This window comes from Eurypyga helias, unplaced genomic scaffold, assembly GCF_000690775.1.
Source record: "Eurypyga helias isolate BGI_N326 unplaced genomic scaffold, ASM69077v1 scaffold19928, whole genome shotgun sequence".
Lineage (NCBI taxonomy): Eukaryota > Metazoa > Chordata > Aves > Eurypygiformes > Eurypygidae > Eurypyga > Eurypyga helias.
Genome location: NW_010265333.1, coordinates 69,038 through 84,090, shown reverse-complemented (window position 1 = coordinate 84,090; position 15,053 = coordinate 69,038). Strand labels below are relative to the sequence as shown.

At 43.8% G+C, this 15,053-nt stretch overlaps 1 protein-coding gene across 2 annotated transcripts; it reads left to right on the top strand.

Annotated features, from left to right (window-relative positions):
* The first annotated feature begins 348 nt into the window (after positions 1–348).
* SUPT7L (suppressor of Ty 7 (S. cerevisiae)-like) lies at positions 349–14,402 on the top strand. 2 transcript variants are annotated; one of them, XM_010156713.1, is made up of 4 exons: positions 349–761; positions 7,776–8,100; positions 9,387–9,624; positions 13,900–14,402. In XM_010156713.1, exons 1-4 carry the CDS (start codon positions 349–351, stop codon positions 14,160–14,162), a joined length of 1,239 nt encoding a protein of 412 aa, XP_010155015.1. In that variant the 3' UTR covers positions 14,163–14,402. The 2 variants fall into 2 exon arrangements, with proteins under 2 accessions (XP_010155015.1, XP_010155016.1); XM_010156714.1 differs by lacking the exon at positions 349–761 and adding an exon at positions 3,823–3,836.
* Positions 14,403–15,053: the final 651 nt, after the last annotated feature.

The window sequence follows — 15,053 nt, the reverse complement described above, 5'->3', positions numbered from 1 at the left end:
GCCGTCCCTGCAGCCACTTCTCCACGCAGGTCAGGGCGCGCCGCGGGTCCCGCTCGGAGAGGTGCCGGCGTGGCCCAGGAGGAGCAGCGCTAGCCCCTGCGTTTCCTTCTTCTCCCCCCCCAGGAGAAGCAGCGAGGTGATCCCTTAAATGCCAGCGTCCTGCTGCCGTGTGGAAACTGCTCGCGAGGCGCGGAAGGAGACCTCTCGGGCTTCGTCCGTTTTTTTCGTCCTAGCTCCAGCCTCTGTTGCGGCCCAGAGCCTCGCACTCCTCCCTGCCACCAGACGCCTGTGCTGCGGTATTTGTAGCTGCCGTCTGGGCTCCGAGGACGATACCTGCCCTGTGTAAAAATGCTGCGATACTGGGGCGAGATTCCGGTTTCCTCTAACCAGGCCAACCGCAGCTCCTTTGACCTGCTTCAGCGCGAGTTTCGTACCGTGGAAGTCCAAGATCCTCCACTGCATCAGCCGTCTGCCAACAAACCCCGGCCGACCACCATGCTGGACATCCCCTCGGAGCCCTGCAGCCTCACCATCCACACCATACAGCTCATCCAGCACAACCGGCGGCTGCGCAGCCTCATCGCCATGGCCCAGGCTCAAAACCAGCAGCAAGCCGAGGGCATAAAAGCTGAAGACAACGAACCTCTTCCGTCTTGTCCGGCCTCTCCACCTCTCCCTGATGACCTGCTTCCTCTGGATAGCAAAACCCCCAAAATGCCGTTTCAGCTGAGGCACAGTGACCCAGAGAGTGATTTCTACAGGTGTGTTGGTATTTCTGTGGGTTAGTTTTCATCGGAAGCAAAGCTGAGTGTTTTTAAATATAAATGTAGTTACGTCAATCCCCATAGGCTGAAGGGTCAAACAGTTGTGTGTAAAGTGTAAAACAGGCTTTGGGAAGGAAAGGTTTAGACTTCTCCCGCGTGGGTAACATGCACATTGTTTAAAATAAATGTGCATTTGTTTCCTGTCTATAAAACGTTTGTGTGTAGTGCTGATTTCTCTCTTGTTAGTGCTCTGGTAAATGTTTGTGTATAGTTTTTTTATCTTCAATGGTATTTTGGCAAGTTTAGTTATGGGATATGAAGTCTCCTCTATTTAGGTCACATACAACTGGACTTCCCTTAGTGTAACTGAAAATCCAAAAGACGCATCACTGGGTTTTGGGTGTTCAGTTGCAGATTCTGAAAAGGTGATTTGATAACATATTTCTAAGATTTCAGTGGCCAAGGACCTGTGATGCAGGAACTATCGCATTTCACCCCACTCGTGTTATCTGGTCAGACGTGGCAATGAGTGTGGGTGAAGAGAATTATTGTCCCTGATACTGGCTCCACCAGCCAAGGGCTGGAGCAAATATGAAGGAAGGTTGCATTGGTTCTGCTTCTGCGGCCAATCTTTAATTAAATGGTATTGCCACCACCTCCCTTCCTACCCCTCTGACAAACACTAAGGTCACAAGGAGGTGTTGGATTTCTTGCGGGATCTCATGATACTTTGTAGGTTGTGTGCATTTAAATTCAGGGGTTAATGCTTACTGCTGTAACTTTGCGTTCTTGGATTAAAGACTGTGCACCAACGAACGTGGTGTGGGAGAGGATAATACATTTTAGTTTTTAAAATGGTGAAAACGTGTATCAATAAACTCTTAACATACCAGTTAAATGCCACTGAGATCTTTAATGTCCCGAGGTTGTATAAAATGCATTTTATTGAGAGACGTTCCTTTTGGTAACGATTCTTTTCGTAGCGGTTCTTTAGTGCCGCACGTGGAGGAACACCATCATCCTTCTTGGAAGAAGTAAATAGCCTAGAGAAGTTCAGGGAAACCCAGTCCTGTGAGGATCAAGTCTGAGCCTGTGACTCCTGCTCTTTCTGGGCCTTCGGTTGGTAGAGCTGAGCAGTGTTCTGCTCTGTCCTCCCCAGTGCCTTCAGCTTTAAGTTCAGTTTTCTGTGGTCTGTCTGTTCTGGGTATCTGTGTTTGTGTTTTTGTTGTCCCTTGCGAGTTTCTGGGGTCCGAGTACAGAAATGTTATTTAGCAGTCAGCCACATGGGGGAGTTTAAGGACTGGGTTGTGAAAACTGCACGGGCAATTTTGAAGTGAAATGTTTTGTGGCTGATACAGAGTGGATTTATAATGAGCTGCAGTGCAGACTAGAATTTAATTGCGTGCTTGCTAAACCAAACACACTTATGCTTTTCTAGGAGGAAAGCTTTGAGGTTGTTGTTGTATGTTTGTTCTTAATTGTTTGAAGTCACTTACATAAGAATAGCAGCTGCTGTTACAGCAGTAAAAATAAAGTTGTATGATTTGCCGATGCTTGTTCTTAGTGTGTAAAAACGTTTCCCCTTGGTAAAACACGGTGGTGCTTAATTTTACACTGCCTTCTGAAGTGCCATTGTCAGAGTTAGAATATTTGACTAAATCCATATTTTAATTCCATTTTCTTTGGCAGTAACCTGCGATGAGAAGCAGCATATAGGTATATTTAGACGCAGGGAGAAAGAAAGATAAGAGCATCCAGACTGAATCAGACCCCAAGTTTCTTTATTATAGTCATGTCCTCTTCCGTTTCCTTGTTACTCATTTTCATCCTTTGACCCCACACCCTTGTCTTTTGTTTTGTTGTTCCCTGGATTCATTTTGGTTTTCCTCCCCTCTGCCCTGCCTGTAACCACTACCTCCTCATCCCTTTTGAGATGAGGAAGAGGCAGAATCTAATTTACTGCTATTTTTCATTTGTTTTGATCTTTTCAATGCCCCAGAATCTGTACCATCAGCAGTTTTAATCATGACACTGTTGTTCTCCTCCATTTTCCCAGACTGTTTATAAATAACATTGAAACAAACCTTGATTCTGGCATAGATCCTCCAGGGGAGACCTGGACTCCACAGTGGAGATCTCTTATGTACTTGCTTGTTGATGGATTTGGAGGACTCTAGTAGGTTTGTGAAGCAGGATTTTCATTTACAAAACCTGCCTGGGCTTTTTCTGAGTGTATCATATTTACCCATGTGTCCTCTAATTCCGTTCTTATAATTTAGAATCATAGAACCATAGAATCACAGACTGGTTTGGGTTGGAAGGGACCTTAAAGACCATCTAGTTCCAACCCCCCTGCCATGGGCAGGGACACCTTGCACTAGACCAGGTTGCTCAAAGCCACATCCAGCCTGGCCTTGAATTTGAATTTCTTTGAATTTCCTGATGCACCAGAATAGATCAGGCTTCCCAGCCTGCTGTTCTTCACATCTTTTCTGCAGCTGTTAGAAGAAAGTGTTTTCACATTTTCAGTCTTCTGGTCCTTATGGGTCAAGGCAGTTTGAAGCAAGAGGTGACTCACCACAGCTATTCAGCTATTTCATCCTTGAATTCCTTTCGTATTCCTGGATGAATTAGCATCTGGTCCTGGTGATTTGCAACTGTTGATGATACAGTTCTTGGAATACACAATAAGGGATTAACATTTGGGTTTGGTTGGTATAGAAACAGAAGGTAAGCTTAAAGCATAATTGATGGAGAATGAATAAAGAACTGTACACTTGAAACTGCTATTTGAACAGGAGGCTCTTGCCATAACACGGCTGCGAGCTTTTCCTTCTCTGTTCAGCTTCCTGCAATTAGCACGGATCCATCTTTAAAAGAAACCTAACCTACACGTGACGTGCTTCTTCAGACGCTTTTTCTTGTGCGTGCAGGGTTGGTTACTTAACGGAGTTTTCTGCCATTCTCTCATTTGTGCTCCTGACCACATCAGCATTCAGAGAGACTGGGAGGTTGCAGCGGGAAGGCAGTCCATGGCAGATGGGCTTGTAGTTAAGCAATGTCTGTTCAGAAGTAGGGAGGCACGTGTCGGTGGGGTAGCAGGTTTAATGGTGAGGAGGATTCGGAGCAGTGGAAATGGGAGCAGGCAGAGCGTATTTCCTCTTCTGGACTGAGCTCTTTGGCGTAGCCCCTGAACTGCCAGGTCTTCTGGGTTGGGCCACGGGGACCCAATTTATTTCCCAAACGTTACCTGTTGCCATTATCTACTGAGAAGCTTCTTTTTATACCTGTGCAGCCTTCTGTAGACATAGCAGAGATACTTAAGAAGAAGTGTACTCAGGATGCCATGGAAAGAGGCCCTTTTCCAAAAGGAAACAACTCTCTGGTTTGAGTTAGCGTGCTGTGTTCTTTCATGCGCTGACTAGTATAATCTTGTTTTTCCAATATTCTCCTTTATTTTACTGTTTGGGGGGAAATAACTGTGAAGTGACCTTGTTGCACCTCATTTGGTAGAAATTCAACTCTGCAATGTGATGTTTCATGAAATTGACGTGTTCATAGGAAAAACAATCCCTCCCTCCATCTGCTGCTAGCTTATGCTCACCTAGGAGGGAGCAGAGCACTTTAGATCATTACTGCAGTTGAGTAAGCCTTGGCTATCAATCCTTGCACTGCCTTAGCCCAAACACTTCCCCCTGAATGAATTTCACAGGAAATGAACCACGGGATCTCCTTCCCTCTAAGAGAAACAGCCTTACAGGAGTGGAGCATAGATGAATGACTTGTGGTGCCTTTGGGGAATGTCTTGTAGTGCCTTTGGGGAATGTCTTTGTGAGTTCTGAAACCTTATTAATCCTGAAAATAAGCCTGGTTGGTATAAACAGACTCTTGTTTTCTGTTGTGAAGTTCTGCATGTTGCAGGTTGGCTGGCAGCAGGGGGAGGGGGCTGTGCTTCGTGTCTGATGCATTTGTGACTTGGCAGGTAGATTTCTCACTGCAATAACATCTGATGTTGGTGACCCATATGTAAAAATATAGCTCCGATTGGAAAGAGAAAATTGAAGGGCGACAAGTTGGCCTGTGTTTGTGATGAATTTCATACTATATATTCTGTATATATATATGTACCATACTATATAATCACCTCCAAGTCACAGGTCTAATTGCCATCTTGTTAGTCTCTGGTGATAGAATTTTAGGAATTAAAGTACTTGCAGCTATATGACCCTTGTTGTAGGTTAAACAGACTCGTTTTTGGATGGGAGCTTTTCAGGACAGCAGCAAGGGCTGCAGAGGCTGGCGTTCTGCATAATGATAATGTCTGGGAGGGTGCTGTTGTAGGTGCTGGGTGTTGAGGTCAAAGGCCAAGGCTCTTTACCTATGATCATCAGGGAAGATAAGTTTGCTGCTCCTTTTTGGGAAGGTTTGACATTAGGAAGCTGCTTTCATCTTAAATGTGTCTGTATGGCTGTTTTGTTTATGTGCATTCTTATCAGGCAGTACTTGAAGGTTAAAGGAGATGAAGAAAAAGAGATATTTTCTCATTTGCTGTTTTCCATTAACATCTACAACAGTATTTCAATTTCTGCTGTCTAATCGGACTTTTAATCATCTTCCTCTATTGTTTATTTTGAGAAACAGGAAAGCAAGAGAAGAAAACAAGAAAAACAAAACATAATTGACTGACCTTACAAGAACAAGAGGTGGGGATTTGGATTTGAGTACAGTACCTGAAATTTCTTTTCTCTCAGCCTTTAATTGATTAGATTTCAAGTTGATTATATCCCTTTCAGCATGGTGACCTAGCTGCATTTTAATGCTGGCAATTACTTTCTTCTCCTCTAAGAGTTTAAAAGAGATACAACATTCTCTCCTGCTTCTGAGCAGGGATATGCGTTGCTAAATGGTTGTTGTGCACGACTCCACAAGTGGCTGAGTGTCCCGCTTGGGCTTGCCAAATTCTGTGTCTAGTTTAAGTTTGTCCATAGTGTTTTGATCGAATGGCAGAGCATCAATAATGGCTCTTTATTCGTCTCTGGATTACTAGTAGCCTGGTGTTTGGTGGATTTGGTAGCATGAGATGCTCTTGGCTGATGGCTACTGGACAGCTAGGCTTTGTGTGTGTTAAAAGAGATTCTTTTTCATAGCCATAAATTTTGATGGTTGTTTTCTAGATGGTTTTGTTTGATGGCTGTTTTTTTTTTTTCTGTTGTAACCTCCCGGTCCCAGCGTTGTATGAGACATATGGCTGTTGGTGAACTTCAGAAATCTGTCGCTGGGAGGTGGAAGAGGGGGTAGTGAGGGAGATGTGAAACCAGTACGGGTGACACTTGGTTTATAAGGGAACTGATGATCTTTTAATTCATCTTGTCAGAGCGCCTGCTGTCTTCTTTACAAAGTAGTTACATAATTGAGCAGGAATTGGGATGTGAGTCATTTTCCAGCAATTAATAACTGGGATGAATCCATGACCCGAGATCCACATGCTGGTTTTAATATGCACTTAGAAATATCATCATCTGCAGATCTTAATATAGTGTGATCCCCCCTTTTATCTGAATAATCAGAAAGTGCTGAGCTGGTGTTCTTGAAAATTATTTTGGTCCTGATACCTCTAAGTTTAACCTTCCTTTTTCACTCCCCTGAAGTGTTACCCTTTATTTTACTGCTGTCTTTCTGTTTTCTGTGGGTCAGTCCTGAGGGTCAGGGGGAGCTGAGGCTCTGTGACCCAGCATCTCGGTGAGACTGAAGGGTACCCAGCCCACTCGTCAGAGAAAGAAGAGTCGTGAGAACGTTATCAAGGCACCAGTGCTGTCTGTGTACTGTTTAATCAGGTCTTGTTACTGGCAAGAGCGTGTGGCGATAGGCAAGTAATGCAGGGTGAGAGCGAGGTGCATCTCGGGGTGGGCTCTGGAAGATGTTAGGAGAAATTGATCGGAAACAAATGAAGGGTGAAATTGTTAGCTTAATTTGCCGCTGGTGCTGAATGAAGTGTCAAAATGTATATAAATACCATACTTGCCAGAAAGGAAATTTGATTTTTTTTTGACATCAGCATTTGAAGACTGTGTTACTGACATGGGAAAATACATCACTTGAGTTGAGAAATGTGATAGAAATACATTCACCTTCCAGAGGCCTTGCCTTACCTCATCTTCTCTTTTTCATATGTGGAATTTCTATTTGTTAACTCATCTTGATGAAAAATTCGGTTGCCTGACTCTAAATGAATGATGCGAAGTGCTAGTGTCAGTTGTTCTCCATCTTCTCCATCCTGCGTGGTCCCTCCTTCCTGCTTAGCAACACCGAGAAGAGAGGCCTCAGACCCAAGGCTGGGGAATGCTGATGTACGGCAGAACCTCTCCAGGCCTGCTGCTCAGTTCTTACGTTGCACATGGGGATGTTGTGCTTACTGACTACTGGAAACGGGATCAGGGAAATGGTATTTTTGGCTACATCCTACCTTTATGAAATGTATGTGTATCCCATTTCTTTCTTTTTATGTGTCTTTTGCATTATAAATTCAGATCTTGTCTATCCCAGAAGCCTTTGTATCTGACTACTAGGCTCATGACATCAGAGATAATAAGGAAGAGAAATGTAATTAACTGAGAGGGGAAATGATTTGCATTCATGTTATTTAAAATGCCTTTTTTTGTTTGTGTCAAGGACCCATTTAATTCACATCTCCAGGAGAAAAGCTCTTGGGTGGGAAGGGAGTTGCTTAAGGGTTCAGAAGATTTACATCCCACATTTATGCATCACCCAAGGAATCTTCCGGAATTGGAAGGGAAAATGAGAATTGGCAGTGCTGATTTGGAGGGAGGGGAAAAAGGGAAAGCAGATAAACCCTTACTAGGTAGTGTTCATATGTAATGGGGAAATTGTGGAGAACCACAAACAATCTGCTTTTGCTCTGTATGTCACCTTAGTACTAACAATATCATCTTTGACTGATACAATCCTTTCAGTGTTTGGAGGTGTGCTATTTTTGTCTTTTCCGGTTTTTAGGGGAAAAGGGGAGCCGGTGACAGAGCTGAGTTGGTCCTCCTGCCGGCAGCTTCTTTACCAGTCGATGGCCACCATCCTGGCTCACACGGGCTTTGAGTGTGCCAGTGAGAGTGTCCTGGAGACCCTGACAGACATCGCCCACGAGTACTGCTTGAAGTTCACCAAACTGCTGCGCTTTGCTGTGGATCGAGAAGCTCGACTTGGGCACACACCTTTCCCTGATGTCATGGAGCAGGTCTTCCATGAAGTGGGCATTGGCAGTGTGCTCTCGCTGCAGAAGTTCTGGCAACACCGCATTAAGGATTATCACAGCTACATGCTTCAGGTGAGAAGAGCAGTAGGGCCCTGATGGCAACAATAAATGTGCCCCCACTACAATTGCTTATTCCTGTAGCAAGTCCTGGGCCTTACTGACATGGTATCCCATGAGAAAACCTCTTGGGGGTGTGAAGGGGAGTCATCAAGGAAAAGAGAAACAGGGTTGTTTGGACTAGAAGACAGAGCCCCTACTGAGGGGAAGAATGCTCTCTGATGGTTTGTCTGGGTTTCAGAGGAGGCCCCCAGCTCTTGAATGGCACTGACAAAAATGTCAAGTGGAGGTAAAATCCGTACAATCAGTACTGACTGATCAACTGAATTTTCTGCTTTAATGGGTTATTTGGCTGCTTACCATTTCAGAAAACAAATAAGCAGATGAACAAAAATTACTTGGCTGTACTGTGGCTTATATCCACTTAAGCAAGTGCTTGAGCTTTAAGAGTAGTTAAGAGCAGTTTGCTCTCATCCTGCAGAAGGTCATTGTCTTACTTGTTTTGGTCTTCACGCAGGGCTGAGGTCCACAGTAGCCTCTGTATTTGGAAGTACATCTAGAAGAGGGAAATGGGCTTTGCTATTCTTTTTCCTTCTTGCGTCTGCTGTTAAAAAGCCTTGGGCTTTTCCTGAGCACAGTTTGCTGACAGTTGGGATTCAGTGGTATAAACAAGCATTTGTTAGAAGTGGATGAAATTTAAAATTTTTAATTTAATTGCTTACAATTGTGAAGTTTCTAGAAGCCCAGGGTAGTTCTAAATCTCATTCCTTTATTTGTTGCCCTTCTCTGACTAGAGAAAACTTCTGTGTTTTTTGCCATGAGTCTGACAGAGAAGGTACCCAGTCTTTGCCCAGTGCTTACTGCAGAGCTGGTGAATATCTGAGCTGCTTGTTTTTTAATGCTGGAGTAAATTTGTTACTGGTGGATGTGGAATAGTCTTACAGGTAAAACCAAAAAGTAAAACTGAGGCACTTTGCTTTTGTTTCATGCTCTGTTTAAATTTCTGGGCCTCATCATTACTGTCTGTGAAATAAAGGTGCTCATATTTATAAAGCAAACGTGTTAATGGATGAAACCTCTTAATAAAAACCCTTGTTACAGGATTGAAGGTGTTCTTAAAAGTGGTGGTGGGGAAGTCTTTCCTGTGTAGCTGGTGTAGCTGGTAACCTGTTTGCTTGTTCGTTCAGGTCAGGTGTTAATAATATTTTGGGAACAGAGCGCACTGCAATGTAATTGCCATCAGTGTCTGAAGTCACTCTGACCTTTCTGGCCTCTCTTTCACCCCCGCTCATCTTTGACAGGTTAGCAAGCAGCTCTCTGAAGAGTATGAGAAGATTGTCAACCCTGAAAAGGCAGCGGAAGACACAAAGCCTGTGAAGATTAAGGAGGAACCCGTTAGTGATATTACTTTCCCCATAAGTGAGGAACTGGAAGGGGATCTGGCTTCTGGTGACCAGTCTTTGCCTGTTGGAGTCCTTGGAGCTCAAAGCGAGCGCTTCTCTGCCAACTTGGAAGTAGAAGCTTCCCCGCAGACATCAGGTAGGGCTTTCTTGATACTGCTGGAAGCAGTCTGTCAGCTGTTCCATGTGACCTTGCATGCTGGTTTCAGTCAGGACGAAGTTATTTTCTTCACAGTGGCTGGTATGAGGCTGTGTTTTGGATTTGCCCTGAGAAGAGTACTGATAAGGTGGTTTTTTAGTTGGTGTTGGCGAGTGCTTGCACTGGTTCAAGGCCTTTCTCAGCTTCTGATACCGCATCTGTGTTCCCAGCTTTCTCACTACAGGCAAGGGGGGGGGGACACATTGTTCAGACAGCTGACCCACACTGACCAAAGGGGTATTTCATTCCATAGCACGTCATGCTTGGTACATATGCCCCCTGGCCCACTCTCCGCTTAACTCCTTTGCTAGCTCTTTGGTTAGCTCCTTTCCTAACTCCTTAGCTTACTCATTCGTTGGTGAGTTGTTGGGTCGGTTGGTTTTCCTGGTCATGCTGTCGCTCGTGGGGCTCTCTTGGACTCTGCTACGATAGTCCTTGGGCTCTGACTCTGGCTTCTCAGGACCTGGCTGTGTGTCAGTCAGCTGGTGGTGAGCAATTGTATCATGTTTTATTTTCTATTATTTTAACTACTTAGTAGTGTATTGTTAATATTATTAGTATCCCTATAATATTAATTTATATTCAATTTTTAAACAGTTCTTAACTCATGAGCTTCCTTGTTTTCCTCCAATTCCCCTCCTCCACTGGGGGGATGGGGAGGAGTGCGATCGGCTGCGTGGTACTTTATTACTAGCTGAGGTTAAACCACGACATCTTGTTCCCAATTTTAATAGCAGGTTCCAATGTGAGGGAGGAGAGGGAGAAAAAATATTTAGGTTTTAATAAAAATATTTGGAAACCCTTGCTTGCTTTCTAAATACAAACCCAAAGAATTAAAGGTATCAGTTACAGGATTTGTTAAATATTTACTCCATTCGTGGGCCCTGTAGCACACAAAAGGCTTTATATGGTGTTTATGTTTAGGGTATCCTTCAAGTTCTTGGCATTGTTATTGGTGTGAGGTGGATTGTTTTTCTACAGTGATGGCCCAAGAGTTTTATTGCTGTTTTGTGAGCTAGGGTATAGATGTGAGTACTGTGTTTTTTTTTTTTTCCCCAGTCTGATGTAACAGACAAAATAAGTTTTGAGTTTATATATATGTATATATTTTAGTTTAAAAGAGACTTGAGTTTTATCCTTACCTCTAATAAGGAGACTACCATATATACATCTTTTTTCCCCTTAGTAGTTTTGAATTCTTGTCCAGAGATTCACTTTACTGAAGAGTTGAAGGCCATGTTCCATGTGACTGGAGTAAATTCAAGACCCTGTGTAGTTTAGGCACTGAAGGAGTTACGGAAATACTAATGATACTTGGTGAATCCTCTGTATTCAGAAGTCACCCTGGTAGTGACAATCATCCTTTTGTGAAAGCTAATCAGTGACTTATGGGCTTGAGGGAGTTTCTCCTGTTCCAGCATCTCTGCCCCAAAGCCTGCTGTCGTTAGCTGAGGCTGTGGAAGGTGAAATGGTGAGTGAAGTAGTGGGGTTATGGGGGGGTGCACGTTTTTTTCGCTCTTCCTCAGTGTCATCCCTTGAAGTTGGTATTGAAGCAGGCGGGTGGCCTGCATGGGAGAATCTGCTACTGCTATGCCCTTTAGATATAGATCTATATACAAATTCTATTCTGTGCATTGTTCAGTAGTGCTACATTTTCTGGAAAATGAAGAAGACATTCTTCTCCCAAAGGAAGCCAGTTTTGATTTTTTTACTGAACCTCCTGAACCTAATAAATGTTAATAATAAATGTTTCACTTAAAAATCTATAATAATAATAAATGTTTCACTTAAAAATCTGGTTCAAAAGAAATGAAGCCTCTCCTCCTATTAACCCTAAACTAAGTAGCGTATATAGTGAGGTTAGAGTGTACCTCTCAGCCCATTAGTTTTTTGTTTGGGGTTTTTTTTTTTTTTTTAAATAGCACATTCTGCTGAGTTTTGAAAAAAACACAAATACATTTGATGTTTTTCTGGAAGCTCAAATTGTTTTCCGTAGTATCTCTGAAATGTGAAGTGCTCGCATTTTTGTGGGAGAGGGAGCAGCAGACTCCTCTGGCCCATCTGGGGTTGCGAGTGATTTCATCTGGAAAGCTTTGTATTACCATCTTCCACTTGAGACCCAGAGGTTAGCATGCAAGCTGTATATTAAATGCCTCTTGCCTCTCTGATACCGAATTGATGTTTTCTAATTAAGCATACAAGTGCTCTGTTCCTCCCTGAAAATCCCTCTTCACTTCACAAGGGCCTTTGGAAATCACACCACTGCGAGAAGACCCAATCTAGAGCTGGGCAGGTTGGAGACCGTAATATCATAAGGAGTGAGAAAAAGCTGCTGCAATTAGGACACCACCATCTTGAAAATAGAAGTGTGAGGCCCGTAGAGAGGGAAGCAAGGCTTCAGTGTCTGAGGGCAGAACCCTTGTTACAGCCTTCCATGTTCTGCTTGTGTTTGTGCTTGTGCCCAGCGTTGCTGTTGTGGGCTAGCTGCTTAACTTCATTGCAGTTGGGGAAATGGAGGCAAAATCTGGGACCCTGTTCCTCCACCCAGCAGGATAACATGAGGATTAGCTCATTTGTAAATTCTTTGAAGTTAAAGTGCTTTGAAGATGAAAGTCCTGTGTCGATGCTTAAGTACTTTTAGTCATTAGTGACACTGGGTGACAGGTGATAGAGCTGAGAGGAATAGGGCTGAGCAGTGAAGGGCAACTGATGAAAGAAAGGCACAGTAAGTTTAGTGAGCATCTTTGGTTATTGTGTAGACTGGAGCTGCAACTCTGTGGAACCGATAGTGTTCGTTGTAATGACCTGTCCGTTGTTGTTGAGAGGAATGCATTTATGTAATTAACATTAAAAGGACTTTTCATTAAGGCAACCGGACACCAGCAAACACTTTCATTCTGGCTTGGCGCCTAATTGCTGAGCTAATGTAAGCTGTGTTACCACAAAGGTCTCCTAAACCCTGCTTTGGGCTCAGCTGCTCTGGAAAAGATTCCAGGCTCCTCCGTAAGGGAGAATTCATAGTGCAAACATGTGATGGAAGATTTGCTGTCCGTATAATTGCTGGTAATAACGGACTGTTGTTATTCTAATATTGGTAATAGGGAATAGCAGTAGGTTTGGCTCAGTACAACAGGGTTGGTTGTGCTTTCAAACTGTAGCCAAGCTCCTTGAGACACAAAGTTTGGAAAACTTACTAAAACTGGTTTCCTAGTTGGTTTTAGTTTTGTTTTTATTTTCCATGTGAATTTAACCCCACACAAGTGGGACCAGATTTAAAAAAAATTCAGGCTCTCTTCAGTTCTGGGCTGTTATGCCCATCTCAGCAAGGGGCCCAATTAGTATATTTTTAATAGGATGTTTGTCTCTTAAAACTGTAAATAAGCAGAAATAATGTAATCTATAATTACTGCTCTTGGGGAGAAAAACATTTGCTGTTATCAAGAAATACGGTTTGGTAGTCTTGTACAGAAAATCCTCAATCTGTTCAGATTGCACACTAGTCCAAAATTTTTTTTTAAAAAGAAAAGGCCAGGGAGGAGCTATTTCCCAGCAGGGTGCCTGTGAGGTTGAGCTAGGAGGGTTTCTTTCCATTCTGCTGAAGGATCGGATGAGGCCTGCAAGTGTTGAGTACGGAAAGGCAGGCAGCTGGATGGCTGACTAAAGCTCAGATGTCCCTGCATTTCAGTGCTGGAAGTGGTCTATGACACTGTTCATCTGCCCAGTCCTCTGCTCTCGCTTCACCTCCCCTGTAGAACTACCTGTATGGCCGACAGCTTAAAGGAGTTTGCTGATGTTGCAAGGACCTCATCATCGTGAGTGGCTTCTGGACTGCCTCTGAGTCCTGCTTCTGTAGGGTCTCGTCCCTGTGCTGTTGGTGTACTCAGCGCTGCTGAGATGGTCCTTCTGGAGAGTGATGTGGACTCTTGAAGTTGTTTCTCATGGAGAAAACCATGTGGAGGATTGCTGTGAAAGGATGGCATCATGTGTTTTAGAGTGGTAATTACTGGACTAATAAAAAAAATAAAAAGCCAACAGATGTTTTTTTACTGCTTCACACTGGTTGGTGTGTTTTTGGTTTGTTTTCGCTCCCAGCCTAGTTCACCTGTAGCTTTGCTTTTACTCCTTCTTTACCAATGCTAATGTCCCTTGCATCTACATGCCATTTGTAATTTGTCTTTTTACTCAGTTACTACCGTGTGCTTTTTCTTTCTCTAGGGGCTGAGGTGAATGCTTCTCCGCTCTGGAATTTGGCACAGGTAAAAATGGAGCCACAGGAAAATGAGGAGACTAATGTACATGGCCATGGGGTCCTAGGCAGTGATGTCTTTGAGGAACCAATGTCAGGCATGAGCGAAGCTGGGATGCCACAGAGCCCCAATGGCTCTGAGAGCAGCTACGGTTCTCATTCTGCTGACAGTCTGATGGGATCCTCGCCTGTCTTCAACCAGCGCTGCAAGAAAAAGATGAAGAAGATGTGAAGAGTCTTTTTTATTTAATCCTGATGGTATGTCATAGACTTGAAAATAACTGAGAGAGCACTATGATGGCTATGATTCAAAACAGGGCTGGCCCTGGTGTACATGGGACCTTGCATAAAATTATTATGAGACATTTGATGTGTAGTGTACTTTGGCTCCTCTCTCTGCTGGCTTCTTGTACTCCAGCTTGACCCATGAGATGGAAGATCACCCTATGCATTTGATGGTGTCATGGCTTGCTTTGGCAGATTAATGAGGAATTCACCAGTGGAAAGTATTGTGAAGAGGTTTGCTAAAAATATATTCTTGCATCCAGGTGGAATTTCCCATGTTCCAAATTGTGTTCATTGCCTCTGTTTTGTCATTGTTCATCTCCAAGAAGAGTTCTTATCTGCCTACTAAGTGGTTGTACACAATGAGATTTCTCTTTAGCCTTTTATCTTCTTAAGTCTGAAGGAGCTAAGCTCCCTGAGCCTCTCCTTGTACATCCTGTTTTCCAGCACCCTAACCAGCTTTGTGGCCTTCCCCTGAAATTACTGCCATGCCCTTGTAAGGGGGAGCACAACAGTGGATGCAGTCCTCCAGAAAAGATCTCACAAGCGCTGAATTGAGAGAAATAATAATTCCCCTTGGTGAGCTGGCTACATTCTTGCTAACTGTTGTGGGCAACAAGACAGTCTTAAGTCAGGGTGTTTCACTGGTTGGGGAGCTGTCGCTGCTGCTGGCCTTGCAAAGATGCTGTAGAGTGACCTCGCGGTGCCATCAGCCAGCTCCTGCAGTGCCTTCAGATGCATCCTGTCTGGTACCATGGGCTGAGGAATGTACAATGGGCTTACGTTCTTGCTAACTTGATCTTCCTTTGTGGTAGGTAACACTCTGCTAGTAGGCCTA

Bases quoted from the DNA above. Each gene is read 5' to 3' on its own strand.
- SUPT7L (XM_010156713.1), top strand. From the start codon at position 349: ATGCTGCGATACTGGGGCGAGATTCCGGTTTCCTCTAACCAGGCCAAC. The intron at 8,101-9,386 runs GTGAGAAGAGCA...CATCTTTGACAG, and splicing joins ATCACAGCTACATGCTTCAG to GTTAGCAAGCAGCTCTCTGA. The intron at 9,625-13,899 runs GTAGGGCTTTCT...TTCTTTCTCTAG, and splicing joins AGCTTCCCCGCAGACATCAG to GGGCTGAGGTGAATGCTTCT.